The sequence below is a fragment of the Quercus robur genome, chromosome 6 (genome assembly GCF_932294415.1).
Source record: "Quercus robur chromosome 6, dhQueRobu3.1, whole genome shotgun sequence".
In the NCBI taxonomy this organism is placed as follows: domain Eukaryota; kingdom Viridiplantae; phylum Streptophyta; class Magnoliopsida; order Fagales; family Fagaceae; genus Quercus; species Quercus robur.
In genome coordinates this window covers 27314550-27331637 of record NC_065539.1, presented here as the reverse complement: position 1 = coordinate 27331637, position 17088 = coordinate 27314550, and the positions used below count along the sequence as shown (strand labels likewise).

General features: G+C 36.5%; 1 protein-coding gene across 1 annotated transcript in view; it reads left to right on the top strand.

The window, feature by feature from the left end:
- LOC126688392 (beta-galactosidase 9) overlaps window positions 1-16044 on the top strand; it is a 64717-nt gene extending 48673 nt beyond the window's left edge. The window contains exons 18-19 of the mRNA XM_050383063.1: window positions 13542-13887; window positions 15616-16044. Coding sequence (XP_050239020.1) covers window positions 13542-13887; window positions 15616-15759 — 490 coding nt within the window. The 3' untranslated portion in view covers window positions 15760-16044. The remainder of the gene's footprint in view (window positions 1-13541; window positions 13888-15615) is intronic.
- The last annotated feature ends 1044 nt before the right edge of the window (window positions 16045-17088 follow it).

The window sequence follows — 17088 nt, the reverse complement described above, 5'->3', positions numbered from 1 at the left end:
GAGTTGTTTGTTTGTTTTTCCACCCAATCATGGAGCAAGATAATATTGAAACTACAATTGAAAATAGAAAAATAAATCTAAGAGAAATTAATGGAGAGAAAACACTAGGGATTCAAGTATCCACCTAATATTTTATCATATGAATTTGGATTGTTTTTAACTCAATTAGGGTAGAGAGCCAACTCGTCTAATCGGAAGATAAAACAATAAAGTACTCAAACAAGGTATAAAGTAGATTGAATATGAGTGATTGAACAAATCATTCAATTGGCATGTTACAGGGGAGATTAAGCATTCAATATATTCTCAAATCATAACCTTGTTACATTGCTTCAAGTCATCTTTAAGAGACTTCAACTTACAAGCTAGAATATAACTAGGATTCCCCACATAGTGGTACCCATTCCACCATTGACGAACTCTATCCACAAAACCCTCCACTTTGAGCCACATATTTTCAAACTTAAAAGCACTTTTCCCCCTTAACATACCTCTAGCCTCCACAAGAAAAGGACGATGATCTGACACCACACAAGGAAGCAGCCTCTAGCTCTCATCCAAGAAATGGTCCTCCCAATCTGCCAATACCAGAACTCTTATCGTTTCTAGACATCGAAGGATTGTCAGAGTCATGAAACAACGTATTATTCCCCCCCCACCAAAGGAAGATCAACCAAATAGTTTTTCTCAATAAAATCCAAGAATTCAAACATGGTTGGACTAAAGGAAGTACATCCAAGCCTCTCTTTTGGATATTTGATAATATAGAAATCGCTAAACAAACACCAAGCCAAACTACATCACAATCACACATTATCAAGCTTCGCCCACATAGCATCCCTAAAACTATCATCTGTCGAACCATACTTCCCCAAAGAAAACCATTCTTTTTTTTTATTAATAAGTAAAAAAATATTTATTAAACAAGGCTACTTCATGCAAGGAGAATGAAGCAGCAAATGAAAACCATTCAAAACCATCTATCGCTCCCTTCAACAAAATAGAAATTGAAAATCTACCTACGTCACAATCAACTTTCTCAAACACCCTTCTATTCCATGCCAAAAATACTCCCCCAGCAGTGTGAATGGCATCAAAAACTAAGTCTACAAAACGGCTGCCCCACAAACTCTTCACAATGGTAGAGTCAGTATTATCCAGTTTGGTTTTTTGAAGACAAACAATATCACACTTACACTCCTTAAGTAAATTCTTCATATTATTCCTCTTATGAGGATTGTATAGTCCCCTCACATTCCAAGATAAAAGTTTTAAAGTCATGGGCAATGGTTTAAGCCCATCCCAATGGATCTCAAACTACCTCTGGTGCTTCTACTAGAATGCTCATCATAATTAACATTGGAAATCAAATTTCTTAACTCCCACATACCTTCTTGGCTTGAAATGCTTAGCTGACAAGCACTTACAACAGTAGCTTGTTCTACCCAAACTCTCAAGTTGTTGGAAAGAAGCAATGCGCTAACTCTCACAAGATGCAATAGGAAAACACACAAATTTAGCAAAATAACATCCTCAAATGCACCCTCCTTTGTAAAAAAAAGCTGGTCTCCATTAGGATCCCACTGTGCCAAAGGTACACAATCCAAAGATTAACAATGCTCCTCACCCTTACCAAACAAGTCAAAGTATCTTAATTCAACATTAGAACCTCATCTTCAGTCGGATTGGAAACCAGCTCAGAAAGAGGAGAAAAACAATAAGGGCCCAAAAGTTGATGTCTTCGAAGCATTTCAGAGAACTCAAACCTCGATATTGGTGTAGGAGAACCCATAATTGGAGGAACAACCTTTGTAATGGCATCGGAAAGCCAATCAGGTCTAGGAGTAGCAACGGTACTCGCTTCGCTACCGGTGCTCTGACTCTCCTTCAGAGGCTTCACCTTAGACGCTTGAGATCTCGACCCTTCCCACACCATCAATCCATTTTGCAAAAGGCTTTTGACTTTTGTAACTGAGCATTCGGGTTGGGCTTGTTTGGCTACAAGAAGCCCATCCTCATAGGTCACACCCAAGTTATTGCTTGGGCTAGTCACTTGCAACATGAAATTGGGTTGGGTTTTGTTTGCCCAACAAATTTTTCACTTGTCTTCACCATCTAATACAACCAAGGTTTTTAAGGAGAGATTGGGCCTGCCAAAATTTAAATGAGTAGGGAAATTTGACTTTTTGTTAAAATTAGGGAGTGATACTCATTGTTGGAGTCTTAAAGGAAATGGTAAGTTTGACAACCGGTCTTTCTACCATGAGATTCAGGATGCTTAGAATTCTTTGTTAAATTGGAAGGGTGTTTGGAAAACAAAGGTTCCTAAGCAAGTGGCTTTCTTTTTGTTTACAGCTGCTCACGGTTGGATTCTTACTTTGGATAATCTCATGCTTAGGGATCGCTCTTTGGCAAATCAGTGTTGTATGTGTCGTTGTGATGGGGAGTCGGTGGACCACTTACTTCTTTATTGTCCTGTTACACATACTTTATGGATTTTTATGCTTTAGGCTTTCAGCATTCATTGGGTCATGTCAGGCTCAGTGGCGGGATTGTTATTTTGCTAGCATCAATGGCTTGGGAATCATACTTTGAATATATGGAATTTGATTCCAGGTTGTTTGAAGTAGATTGTATGGTTGGAACGAAATCGCCCCTCCTTTGAGGACACTGAGAGGAAGTTGGAGGAGTTAATTGTTCTTTGCCAGTGCAGTCTTTTTGATTGGTCTCGTGCTGGGGTTTTACTGATTCTGAGTTTATGTTTTCTCTTAGATTAGCTTCTTGATTTCTTTCTTTTTGTTTGTTTTTTCCTTTTCCTGTTGTTCATCATCATGAACAACTTGTATTTTTTCCATACTATTTTCATTAATGATATTACTCTGATTATCTATCAAAAAAAAAAGTTGTAGAAATTTCTTCTTCAAATGTAAATCTCTCCTTGATTTCATGTGCCCATCAATAGATTGCCAAACTTGATTCCTCTGATTGTTGGTGGATTTTTCAAACCCACTACTACCCACCACCACCTCTTTCCCTGGCCTAGAAGCAATTTATCCCAAGAAAAACTCAAGTAATTTCACTTCAAGAAGAGCCCAACGACCCTTATTAACAACCTCTTGAGCACGTAGGAAACTACATCTTTCCCCATTGTGATACACAGAAATTTCCACAAACATACCACCCTTATTCAATCTACTGGTAAACTCCAAGATTTTAGAATTCTCATGAAGCCGTTTGAAAAAATGTTGCTTACTAAAATCCCACCAACCCGACCTTCCCACCTGAATAGACCCATGAAAATTACCCTGCCGTTCATTAAATGCCAAAGAGAATACCTTTGAATTAATACGACAAGAAACTGAGTTCCCCTCTATCACCCCTGATTTAGGAAGAAGCTTGAGTTGTGGAATAGAGGATAGGATAGTATTTTGCTCCTGAAGCTATGTAGAGGAGGGTTTAGGGCTCTTTTCAAAAGTGGTTAGGGAGGGTGGGGCTGGTGTAGGATGTGGTATGTACTGACCAAATTGGTTAATTCACTAAAAAGAAAATTGGTTAATCCGCTGTGCCTAATGTGGTGTATTTGGAGGGAGCGAAATTGGCGTACTTTTGAGGACAGGGACAAATCCGATGACCAGTTGCTTGCTTATTTTAGTGGCACTCTCTTTGATTGGTCTAGGGCTTGGGGACTTACCTCTAGTGATTCTCTCCATTTGTTTCTTTGTTCTCTCCTTTGTAATTAGCTCTTTGCTGGTTTCTGTTTGTTTTTGTATTTCGTTTCTTTTTTCTGTTTGTTTCTTCCTCTGTAATCTTTGCTCTGCCTTGTGTTTTCATGAGGTAGTTCTTGAATATACTTCTTTCTTATTTATCAAAAAAAAAAAAAAAAAAAAAAGAAAGTGGGAAAAGATAAGAAAAAACTGGGGAGGGGCTGGTGGAAAAACTTGTGGGTGTGATGCTGACAAACCACACCCCAAAAAAAAAAAAAAAAAAAAAAAAAAAAACTCTCAACACCGACCATGACTTTAAGACCAAATATTATCAATTTTAAAATTAATCAATATTGATGCAATTGAAACTTTGGGTTTAGTTTGAGAGTAATATCATACTTTGGAGTTTATTAACTACCCAAAAAACTAGCTCCTGATTAGAGGTTGATTACAGACAAGTTAACCTATGAAAAGTTTTTTTTTTTTTTTTTTTCATCTTACATAAACTACAAGACTCTAGGAGTGATATTGGGTCGGGTCAAGTCGAGTTCAATGTGACCCACAACCCGACCCGATAGAAATCAGGTTTGCCCAGCTGAAACCCGACCCAGCCTGAAAAGTTGGGTCTTTTATCAGGTCGGTTTATCGGGTCTCAGGTCGGACAAGTTTTTTTTAAATTTATATATTAAAAAAAAAAAAAAAACACAGCAGCTACATGCCCGGCTTGATCAGCTTCACTCTGAGGCAGCAAGTACCAGAGCCAAAGGTGTAATAATACATGTACCTATTTTGATAACAATTAACTTTTTTCCATTCTACGATCAATTTGACTCACATCAATACCTAGACTAGTACAATTTTATGACATCCAAGTCACCATGACCAATCTGTTGAGTACCAAAATAGCACACACTCAACATCCTTCAAACTTCAACAAATCTAAATCAAATAAATTAAACAGAACCATCATTCCCATCTTCAAAGAAAACCCAAATCATCCAATATTTTCAAAAAATCAATAATAAAACAACTTGAATTCATCAATTAGATAGGAAGAAATATATAGTACATAGCATCTCAAAAGAAAGAACACAATAATAAAACAACCTGAATTCATATTACTTAAATGAAAAATAGATGGTACTTAAATCATCTTAACATTCACCATAAGTGGGAATTTGTTAGTTCACATTGATCAAAGCCTGTTTAGACAGAACTCCTAGTTTGTCAATCTTGTTCCCTGGCACTAGCAATGGGATACCACTAAGAGAGGGTTTGCTCAGCAAATCATAATGCTCACTACTTGAGATCTTCATGTTGTTAGGATCAGCAACATCAACAACATAACTGCAGAAAGGATCAGGTCATTACAACTTCTCAAGTCATCCTAAAACTAAGAATTGAAGCTACTGAATTATTAATTAATAACAATACCATTTCCTAATGATCTTATGCTTCCTTCCACAAATTTGTCCATACAATTGACTACTTAAAGGGGTTTTTTCTTTTTTTCCTTTTTTTTAGAAACAAGACAGTGCATTTCATTAAACTAGGCTGTGAAAATCAGCCTATAATACAGAGATAACATTTGGTGGTATATCTTCCATCCAAACCTGATTATGTGAAATAGAACTTGCTCGTTTTGCTAAAGCATGAGCTACAGTGTTACAATGCTTACGGACATGGGAATAATGTATTTCTGAAAAACAAGAGGCAAGGTACTATATGTCTCTGACTATGTGGCCAAAATGAGATTGTGTAAGAATTGTTTTGGAGAGCTGTGATGAGGACCTACGAATCCCCTTCGAGAATCACCCGATCAAAACCTGTCTCCAAAGCCAAACTTAAAGCTCTCCTAGCTGTCATAGCTTCAACCTCAATGGCTGAAAAAGGGTGCATAGTTCTTTTGGTGAGAGAGACCATAACTTGTCCCTCATGGTTTCAAAGAACCACGCCCAATCCAGACACACTTTTCTAAGTCAAACAATGCGCCGTCAAAATTCACTTTATATAGAGGTCTGTTCGGAGGGTGCCAGCATGTGGGTGGACGTCCCACAGGTACGATGGTCGATGTATTGTGGAGAGCAAATTCACGCAACCGTTCCTTGGCTTGATGCAGCAACTGGTCAAGGGAGACAACAGTTTTCCCGAGCCTATGATTGATTCTTCGGTTCCATAACGCCCAAATAACCATGGAGAAATGAGCCAGATCCCTATTTTCTGCAAAAACACAACCAGTTAGATCAATAAAGGATGTTGCCTGTCGTAGGTTATCATGATTCCACAGGGTGACTTTTCTCCACAGCTCCGTTAGCTTCGGACAGTGGTAGAGAGCATGGCATACATCTTCCTGGTTTTATTGGCAGAGCTCACAAATGTTTCTGCCTTGCTGGTGATAATCTTCCTTTTGACCAAGTTCGTCTTTGTAGGTAGAGAATTTCTTGTTGCTCTCCAAACCAAATTTCTTACCTTACTCGGAACTGGTAAACTCCAAATTGCTTGCCACAGGTTTTAGTTGTTCAACGTTTGACCGTCCAGGTTGCGGGTTCTGGGCTTCTTGCTGCTAGAAACTTATATCTAGCTTTCATTGAATATTCGCCAGTGGGATTGAAAGGCCAAGTGAGTTGGTCAGGCTGGGCCATGTGACTGAGGGTGATTTTTTTAACCATATCAGCTTCGAAACTCAGCAGTGTGGAATCAATAACCTCTTCCTTCTAGCTTGTGTTCTTGATCAATAAATGAGTTGACCTTAGCATCGGCCAGGCCTGCTACACAAGGTGATAGAATTTTTGGGGAATGTTTTTTTGGAAGCCAATGCTCCCCCCCCAAATTGATGCAAATTTTCCATCTCCAATCCGCCAGATTGCTCCTCGCTTTATTACTTCTCTACCCTTTAGTACACTCTTCCAAGCATAAGACTTTGAACTCGGGTTTGTAGCCTCCATAACTGAACTATTTGGGAAATGCTTTGCTTTAAACACATGATAAAAGAGCAAATTTTATCATGCAGCAACCACCAAGTTTGTTTCGCCAACAGTGCATCATTGAATTTTGATAGGTCCTTGAACCCCATTCCACCTTGAGTCTTTGGCTTGCATAGTTCTTCCCACTTAACCCAATGTATCTTTCGGCCTTCCCCTCTTTGTCCCCAAAAGAATTTTCTGATTAGAGCTTCTATATCATGGCATAAACCAGTAGGTTGCTTGATACATGACATTGTATAGGTCGGTAAGGCTTGAGCCACTGCCTTAATTAGAAGCTCGCAGCTTGCTTGGGATAATAGTTTCCCCTCCCAGCCTTGGAATTTTTTCCACACCCTTTATTTGATGTTATCAAAGCTCTCATTTTTTCAACCAATGAAAGATGGTAGCCCTAAATATTTTTCATATTGTTGGACCACCTGCACCCCAAGAGCTACTTTAATGGAATTTTGCAAAGCTTGTGATGTGGACTTGCTAAAGAAGAGCGTGGTTTTTGCTCTATTGATTTGTTGGCCTGATGCTCGCTCATATTTGGCTAAGACCTCCAATATCTTTTGGCATTCATTTTCTTTTGGCCTGCAAAAAATAAGACTGTCATCTGCAAAGAGGAGATGTGTCAGTCGAGGTCCATTCTTGCAAATGAATACACCCCTTATGTCTCCCATGGTCTCGGCTCTCTTCAACAACCCATGAAAACCCTCTGTACACAAGGAATAAATATGGTGATAGAGGGTTGCCTTGGCGAAGACCCCTAGTAGGTGTAATATGCCCATGTGGTTCCCTATTGATCAACACCAACTATGTTGTTGTGGTAATACACTCCATCATTAATTTTGTCCAGGAATCCGCAAATCCCATTTTTTTCATCAATTTTTTCATGTATTCCCATTCCATCCTATCGTAAGTCTTGCTCATATCCAATTTCAATGCCATATAACCTGTGTTACCATCCAAGCCTGGTGATTTTAGGGGTGCCATTTGTTTTAGTGCATCTTCCACTTCCTGTGCCATAAATTTTTCTATCAACTCTTTGTTCATATCTTCTGTTTCTGTTGTGGGGATTTGTTCAAGGATTTCATCAAAGCTATTATGTTCTCCAAATCTTTCCTTTCAAATGAGCAACATTTCATCAACAAGAATTCTCCAACATAAAAAACTCATTGGTTCTGGCAGGGCTGGGAGCCAACCTCCACCAATATCAGTTGTTGTGCTTTGTCCACCTAAGAAACCAATCTTCTCAATTTTAGTAACTCAGGTTGACTCACCTCGTCTCTAGTAACTCTCTTGTCTCCCACCTCTTCCATAATTGTATCGGTTCCCATCTTAGTGCTATTTGATATGTCAGATAGAGGCAACAAAGGCCCACGGGTTGGTGACTTCGAATGAACAGCACGTGTGTAGACTTTTGCTTAAGGAGGTCTCTCATTAATTGTGACAGATTCCAAGATATTTTCTTTGTTGGTGGCCTTAGCTGATTCCAAAACTACTCCCCTAATCAACTCAAACTTGCACAAATTCACGGTCTATCTCTTGGATTATTGTTTCAAACAGCTCGTTTGACATCTTTCCTTCCACATGAATCGGGTTAGTAAAATTCAAAGTATTGAGAATTGGTTGACCCGTGATACTTGGATTGGAAAGTCCCATATTTTCCTCGTGGAAATCTGGAATAATAATTGCAGGTTGTAATGATTTCTCTGTTTCCTTTTCAAGCTGAATTATCCTTTGGGGAAGGACCCCTTGTGCGAACCACCACCACTAGCGGCCATTTCGTGGGCTTTGGAGGAGTTGTCGAGGAAGAAGAAGCTCCAAATTTTTTTGAATAAAGCCAGGGACTACGTCCACATTTTTCCTTGCTGTTATGAAAAGTGCTGCTCTCATCCATGGGCCAAACTATTGTGAATTTGTCTGCAATGTCCCTCCGCTCTCTAACCATAACTCGCAATCTCTGTCAGCATGTGTAAGGCAACCACACCAATAGCAGAGATTTGGGAGATGTTCATATTTGAAAGAGACCCACAGTTCCCTGCCGTTTGACAATGATATCACACACCCTGACACAGAGGTTGGGAGATGTCCACAGTAACGCGAACTCTTATAAAACCATGCCCTTCCACGTCTGTGCCTACTGGTATTTCACACACAGTACCAATGGCTGTACAATTTTTTTCAGCCACCTTTCTAGTTCTAAATCTTGCCGGTATTTCGTGTACCTGAACCCAAAAAGTAACCAAGTTAAATTCCATATCACATAAATCAATATCCTTATTGTATCGTTGTAAAATCATAATGTGTTTATCAAAACTCCAAGGCTCTGTCGATAGGATTTTTCCCATCTCAATTTTGTTATCAAAGGTAAACAAAACGATATGATCTTCCTCCTTTTTGACTTTAAAACCATTTCTCGATCTCCATATCGGATTAAAGGTTTGTGCAATTGCATCAATATTAAGTGCATGCTTTGTGAAGAATTTTGCAGCAATGGTGAATTCTGGTGCCACCTCTTCCTCCTCCAGACGGAGATCAGAACCCTCACGATCTGAGAGAGTTAGGCAACTCCACGCTTTGCTGAGGTTGTCCATTTGATGAGCAGATTGAGTCTGGAAAGGAATAAAATTCTGTTTCCCAAACCCCAGAAAAATAAAAACCACAAAGCCTAAGGTAACGTTGTTACCAGAGGTACGAAAAAACACCTTCAAAGAAGGGACGGTGACTTCTACGACCTAGGAGAAAAAGGAGAGCCTTTTTTCACTAGCAAAGAGAAACTTAAATATGCGTAAGTAGGAAGGAATTTTTTCTTTTGATAGCAACATTTGAGGAATACAACAATAATAATGCAACTCTTTTAAATTTCAGTCACATGAAGATTGAGAAAATCCAATTAATTTTTGTGATTATGGAGACTTTAAGTTGTAGCACTCCACAACCATGGCAGAGATGTAACACCCCAAACCCATACCAAGGATTTAGGTGTACAACCCTTCTTATAAATAATTAACATTTGCTATAATGGAACAGAGCATAATTTAATATCCACAAATAAGAACCAAACTATCAAGTCTTTCTTATAAAATCTATCAAACTAAAACGTTAACAATAAAGTCTTCAAATACAATCTCAAATAGTTTCAAGAATACTAAACTCACTATCCTAAGAAAATATAATAAAACAGTCAATCGACTAACATAGCTTCAAAAGAAGTCTTCAATCTATGGCTCCAATGATCTGCCACCAAAAAATATTCCACTTCTCTAATCTGAAAGGATGGAGAAATGGGAGGTGAGTTAGAAGCTCAATAAGAGACTACATAACAAAACAATAGTATCATTGACAAAATATAATCTTTACAAAACATTTAGAAATAGTTTTAACAGTAATATAATATATTCTATAAAATTGTCAAAAAGAAAACATTAAACTATAACATTGTAATTAGTAAATAAAATAGTAATCACTTTAATTAGCCAAAATACACTAAATAAGTAGAAACAATATATTATAGTAATAAACAACTTTTCCATTTATGAAGGTCAATAACAATAAAATAATAATTTGATATGGAAAACATTAAATATTAGTCAGACAAAGACATAAACTGCTAAACACTCGGTGGGTGATTCCCATAGTAAACAATTACAATAACCTCAAAGAGGCAACATTGGCTCCAAAGAGCAAACGATAATACTGCACCACACCACAATAACACTACATCGGCCGAAGACCAACACTTAACCCTGTGTTGGCAAATGTTGCAAATTGTCTAGTTGACCATTTGAAAACATTCTTACTTTATTCCAATATTGTCAATGCATATATATCATATAATGAATACTTTGCTGACCGTTTGAAAACATTCTTACTTTATTACAATATTGTCAATACCAATTATATATCATATAATGAATACTTTCTCAAAATTTAGTTTTGAGTCATTCTTAACATATACAGTTTCAAAATAACCCACAAGAAATAAATAAATTCAGGTATGTATAAAGCGTTGATAATGGTATAAGTTTTTGAAAATTCACTTTTGCAAATATATATATATACACACACGTCTTGAGAGACGTCATGTTCTGAAGTCCACTTACCTCTAGTTGCTAAACCAAGCTTCACATCAATTGTCTAGAACTATGTCAACTAGAACCTAATTAAGGATCAAATAACTCAATAAGGGTAGGTTTTGAATAACCAAAAAGTCCTCTTATAAAACTTTTCCTTAGCCACTGTGAAGAGTTCTATTAAATCTAACATAGCTTTCTAATATACATCATGTCTACACTATATTTTATATAATTGTAGTGTAATCCCTAATACATCATGTCTATACTATATTTTATACCTATGGATGTCTATATAGGCTTAACTTATAAAGAATGGTGATGCTACTCCACATATATATTAGGATCTCTTTCAAAATCAATAAACTAATGTACGTTTATATAGATACTTCCATGATAGCCTATTTTCCCTTGAATATATCAATCTAATTTCTAAGACTTCCATGTGACTGAGATGATGAATCCTAAGTCAAAGATGTGTTTAATGATTCCAATAGAGCATGTATAGTTAGATGTTTACCTCAGTACAATATGAACTTGTTGGCCGCTCTAGTACTACCACGTTATTCTAGTACTACAATGTAGAGAAACTCTAATTCTCTGCCCCTAAACCTTTACATGCTAAGCAGTGACATCTTCTCTTCTTTTTTTCTTTTTTTTTTTTTGGAATCTTGCAGTCTCTCTCTACCTTTCACTTGTCTGACTTAAAACTCAAATTAAAGATGTTTAGATAGGCTAGAACTCTAAAGGATTCCAATAACACTTAACTCCTAATCCAAATAGATTTTAATCTCTTATCCTTTTTCTTAAGTGATAAGGAGACTAAAAGTTAAATATGAATAATCCACAAAATAACTCTCCACGTTACATCTTCTTTTATTTATTTTCTTTGTAGATATCATAATATAAAATAATACCTTCAAAATAAATTAAATAATTCATCAATTTCACTCTAAAAGCAGTTAAATTAAATTTAAGTAAGGTGGGTGTTACAAGAGACCTATAAAACATTCTGAATTTTACACAAGCATAAAAACAAGGTCTCAATTCCAAATTTTCATATGGACCAGGGCAGTTTGTTAGACATGCATTCTAAAAGCAAAGGCAGTCAAATTTGTGCATTTAACTGACTTGCGAAAAGCTTATTACTAATAACTATAACAAAAATGAATTAATATGCTCAAACCCCCGCCCAATTCATTATAGGTAGAATAGTATCTGGCAAGAGAACAACAATACCCCAAAAGGAAGATGAAGATTTATTTCTTCCTAAGTAGGATATTAATGCAATATTTGTAAACCAACAGTCAGTTCAGCGACATTGCTAGTGCCATACCACCGGCAAGGAACTAATGAAAATCCAATCAAATAAAGAAAATTTCATAATTGACAATTTAAAAAGTACTACTAGTTACCTAACAGCCACTAGTCCATCATTGACAATTCAAAAAGTACTATTAGTTACCTAACAGCCACTAGTTACAGTAAGGACTCATTCACTGTAAGCCCAACTAAAAATAAACAAATTACTTCAACCTCTTTCATAGCCATCTCACATTCAAGAGATAGCATTAGTCATGATATATTAACAAATCACATAATTCACCAAAAATAAGAGTAACAAATAACATTTATTGATGTATATGCATAAATAATTAGCCTGCTCAAAGAATTATAATCATGTTGTTTGCAAATCAAGTCGTTTTTTACTTCATTAGAGAACTTAGCTAGATTCTCTCCTTTTTGGTTTAGCCCCTTAAGCCTATTCATTGACTTATCAAATGAAAAACATTTTTATTTGAAAGACTTTACACATTTCTTTGTAACCTTTTTATTTGAAATACTTTACACATGATATCTATAAGAACTTAAACGCGAACCCAGATCAACAAATACCTAAAAAATTCATCTGGATATTTCGTAATTTCCTTGTAGATCATTTAACCAGTGTTACATTAAGCAACCCCATTTGAGTAAGATTCATGCCAAACCAGATCACAAAATGCAAGAAAATTAAACCCAAACAGGATATTCACATAAAAATAAAATAAAAAATCAAACCCAAAACAGAATCAGAAGCAACTCCATTTGAGTAAGATTCACACCAAAGCCAAATCACAAGATGCAAGAAAATAAAACCCAAACAAGATATTCACATTAAAAAAAAAAAAAAAAAAAATCAAACCCAGGACAGAATCAGAAGCAACCTTGAGTAAAAACAATTATACCTTAGAATCCAATCTGTTAAAGATCTTGTTGAAACCAAATTGCTTTCCTCTCTGAGATAAATAAACCAATGAGATAAGTTTGTGTTGAAAAAAAAAAACCCAAAATCAAAGACTAAGAGAAGGTAATTAGGAAAAAAAAAAAAAAAAAACCCAACAAAGAGAAGGATGACTTACACACGTAGAGAGAGAACTCAGTGAGAGAGGCGGAGGAGCACCGCCAAATTGTGATGGTGATTCGAGGCTAGAGAGCTGAGAGAGGTGGAGAGACTAAGGGAGAGCTTAGGGTTTTTTTCTAAAAAAATTTCGGGTCCAAAAGAGGTATATTTATATGAACCCGAACCCAACCTGACACTGACTCCAAACTGAAAACAATCCGATCTTCAGACCCGAAATCCGACCGGAATATTCCTAGACCCTCCCAAACCCCATCGGGTTGGGTTGGGTTGGGTTGGTCGGGTGGGTGGGTGGGTGGGTCCCTCCTCAGCCCTACAAGACTCTACTTTGCATAAATGGTATAATCTAAGATTAAAATAACAGCCTGACAACTATTTTTTTGCCAATCTCCAGGTACCATATACCACGGTCATGGCTACAGGCATCAGATAATTTGCTTGTCATCTTTGAAGAAACTGGAGGGAATCCATTTGATGTATCAATCAAGTTACGATCTGCCCACATCATTTGTGGTCAAGTATCAGAGTCTCACTATCCACCTCTCTGGAAGTGGTCCCAATCAGATTTTAATGCAAGTATACTAATTAATGATACAACACCAGAACTTCATTTGCGGTGTGATGATGAGCATGTAATTGCCTCAATAAAATTTGCTAGCTATGGAACTCCTCAAGGTAGCTGCCAAAAGTTTTCTAAAGGAAATTGCCATGCTTCCAGTTCATTCTCTGTAGTCTCTGAGGTATTTTTTAATTTTATGCTTGACAAGGAGTTCTTTGGTTATTACGGTTGAAATGCATGTCTTATAGTTTGAATTTATCCTGCTCTATTCTCACTTATGAGGGATAGTTCACTAAAATCAGTCTCTGAAATCCTTTAGTTTCATGTTTAAGCATGGGAGTTTGGGAACAGTTGTTCTTACTTTCAATAAGTGATTGACTAGTGTAAAATACATGCTTGCTTAAAGAGCTTTATTCAATGTGTCTATTATTTTCATTTGGTGATCAACAAACATGCTCACAAGCACACAAAAAGGCTGGTAATAGATCTTAACCCATTGTTCATAGAATTTTTTCTTGGAGCCTTTTTGATATTGTTAGTTGCTAGAATTGATTGGTCAAGAAGAGGCTGATTGTCCCTTGTGAAAGAATCTTTGGGCTTGGAGATTATTGGCATTTATATTCTAAAATCATTGTGATTGCCAAGATTAATCATGGCCCACATCACTGTGCTGCCTAAATGGCATTTCACTATGTGCTGGGTAAAGTAATGGCTGTTCGCCTTGCTCTGATGTGGCTTGTGATTGGTGATGAGTGGCTATTGCAGTGATTGCAATGTACTGTAGCTTAGGTGAAGAGGTGGTCTGCTGTTGGACAGCACAAAGGGTGAATAGACGGATTTAGATTGCTGGGATTTACCCAGTAGCAGCTTTGTTGGATTTGGAATGACTAAGCGTCACTTCTTAAACCCCAAATGCATGTGTGAATAATCTGACAACAGCTGCCCAGATGGGAAAAAATAAAAGCTATAGTTGTTCTATCACACACCACAGCCAATAATAGTCCTATAAGTTTGCTATTCTTTAAGATCGGTAAAAGAAATGAAAAGCTTGGGCTCAATGAGTAATCCCTGGCCTTGACTAGCTGGATCAAGTTGTTGGAGATTTAAGGACCCTTGGCATATTTAGTATGTGCCAAATTAATGCTTGGGTATTAAAAGTAGCTTTGGGATGCCTTTTATGTCTTTAATGGTTATTGCTGCCATGGCCCTCCGCCATCTCTCCTCAGCTTGAGAGGGACATGACCTATGAGTTAAAAAGCATGGAATCTTTCATAAAAATCATGATCAAGCTTTTTTGTGTTCTCATCTGTTATCCACATGCAATTTGAAGTTAAAAATTTTAGGACCACAACTTGTTCCACACACTTTGCCACTCTTCTATGTGACTTGTTGAGTGGTGAAGAAAAAATAGTAAGTCCATGTGAAAATGATAGGTAGCCAGTCATAGTCTGCCACATAGGATAGTTGTCGCAAGGTGTGTAAAATATTTTATGGTCCTAGAATTATTCATTTGAAAGTGTATATCACTTCCATTTTAAAAGATAGTATTATACATGTACCAAATGAATGCATGGGTCAAGAGCTTTATACCTTAATAGTATAGCATCCTTTATTAGAACCATGGTTCGAATTCTTCCTCTCTTCTCCCCTATTGTTGTAAGTATTGAATTATTACAAAATATGTATTAGAATTAGTTTTGGAACACCTTTTGTATGTCTTTAATAATTGCTGCCTTGGTCCTCCAACATATTGATCTACGTATCTAGCCTAGCTGTGGGTTGCACTAGTGTACTTGTTAACTATGTAATGTTCTTGCGCCTTTTGATCCTGTCGGTTGTTATTGCTGTTATTATTATTGTTACTATTATCATTTAAAAGCTCCCGTTTAACAGTTTCTTCTATTTATAGGCTTGCTTGGGAAGAAATAGCTGTTACATTGGAATTTCAAACACGGCATTTGGGAGTGATCCATGCCGGGGCATCGTTAAGACTTTGGCTGTTGAGGCAAGATGCATGTCATCATCAAACAATGTTGGTGCCTTGCAGCTTTGAAGTAACTAGAAGCGGCAACAATGAATGAGTTATTAAGAATCTCAAAAGGCATAACCATATGCATGTCCATTAATCTGACTCTCTTGTTTTGGGGCTCCTATATATGTTGAGAACAAGCCTTATCCAATGTGACCTGTGTGTACAGAAAATAAGAAGCATTTCTTTTTATCTTTCTATCTTTACCAATATATAATTCTATTCTTTGGGTGTATTTAATTGATATTATTTCTTTTTGAGATGGTCCATATTCTTTGAAATTATGATATAGTGCCCCTATGTTTTTCTTTTCTTTTTTCTTTTTTCTTTTTTGTACAACTAAAAATTTAGTTTAAAATAATTTATTCAAATTCCTCATTCTCTTAAAAGAAATTATCATGATAATCAAAATTCATAACCAAATTACATTTTAATCAAATAATTGATAGGCACATTCAAATGCATAACCAAGAATGTGTTTTGATAAATATTCAAATTCTCTCTCTCAAAATAATTAAGTATTAACTCAAACAAAAATCAAACCAAAGCTATAAGAGAGATAGAGATGACTTCTGATGGGGAATTTAAATGCACAACACCAAAATGTATTAACTCAAAATAGAGTTATTAAACACAATGATTCATCAATTTAAAGTAAAGTTGCACGGGAGGGGATCGACAGGTCTCTAAAGATTGGCAACCATTAGGCCATAAGAGGATCTTCGGGTCTTTGAAGATTGGTCACCATTAGGCCACGAGAGGATCTGCCAATCTTGACTGGCAATCTAGGCCACAAGAGGATTGTGTTCCTTTAAGATTGGCACCCATTAGGTCACGAGATGCCAATTTTCAAAGATAAAATACAGTTATATGTTCCATATAGTTTTGCTATATTATGCAATAGAATTAGTACGCTTTTCTTCAGAATAGTTCAAGGAACATGTTGTGTTTATATATAATGGAATCAAGCTATATGTTCAAAATTCATTAGTAAATAATATAGTTTACTAGAATTATGTTCACAAGTACAGTATTATATGTTCCAAAAGCTCATGAAATCCTTTTAGCGTGAACTGTTTATAAGCAAGTCATGCCTCCCTCATTTAAGCAATTTAAGTACTCAGTTTTGTAGGATGTTCTTTAATGCAGCCAAGAGTCTTAGCATGGAGAAGCAGTAATTTATATATGGAGCTAGTCGTAGATAGTTTGATGTATGTAAGATTGAAGGATTGTAAATATATAGATAATCATAAATTTGAACGAAGATGGGCTTGATGAAGAAATAATTTTAATAAATACCAAAAATTTACTTACTTGCAATGAGTGACAATGGCTGCAAGCCATTAGTGTTAA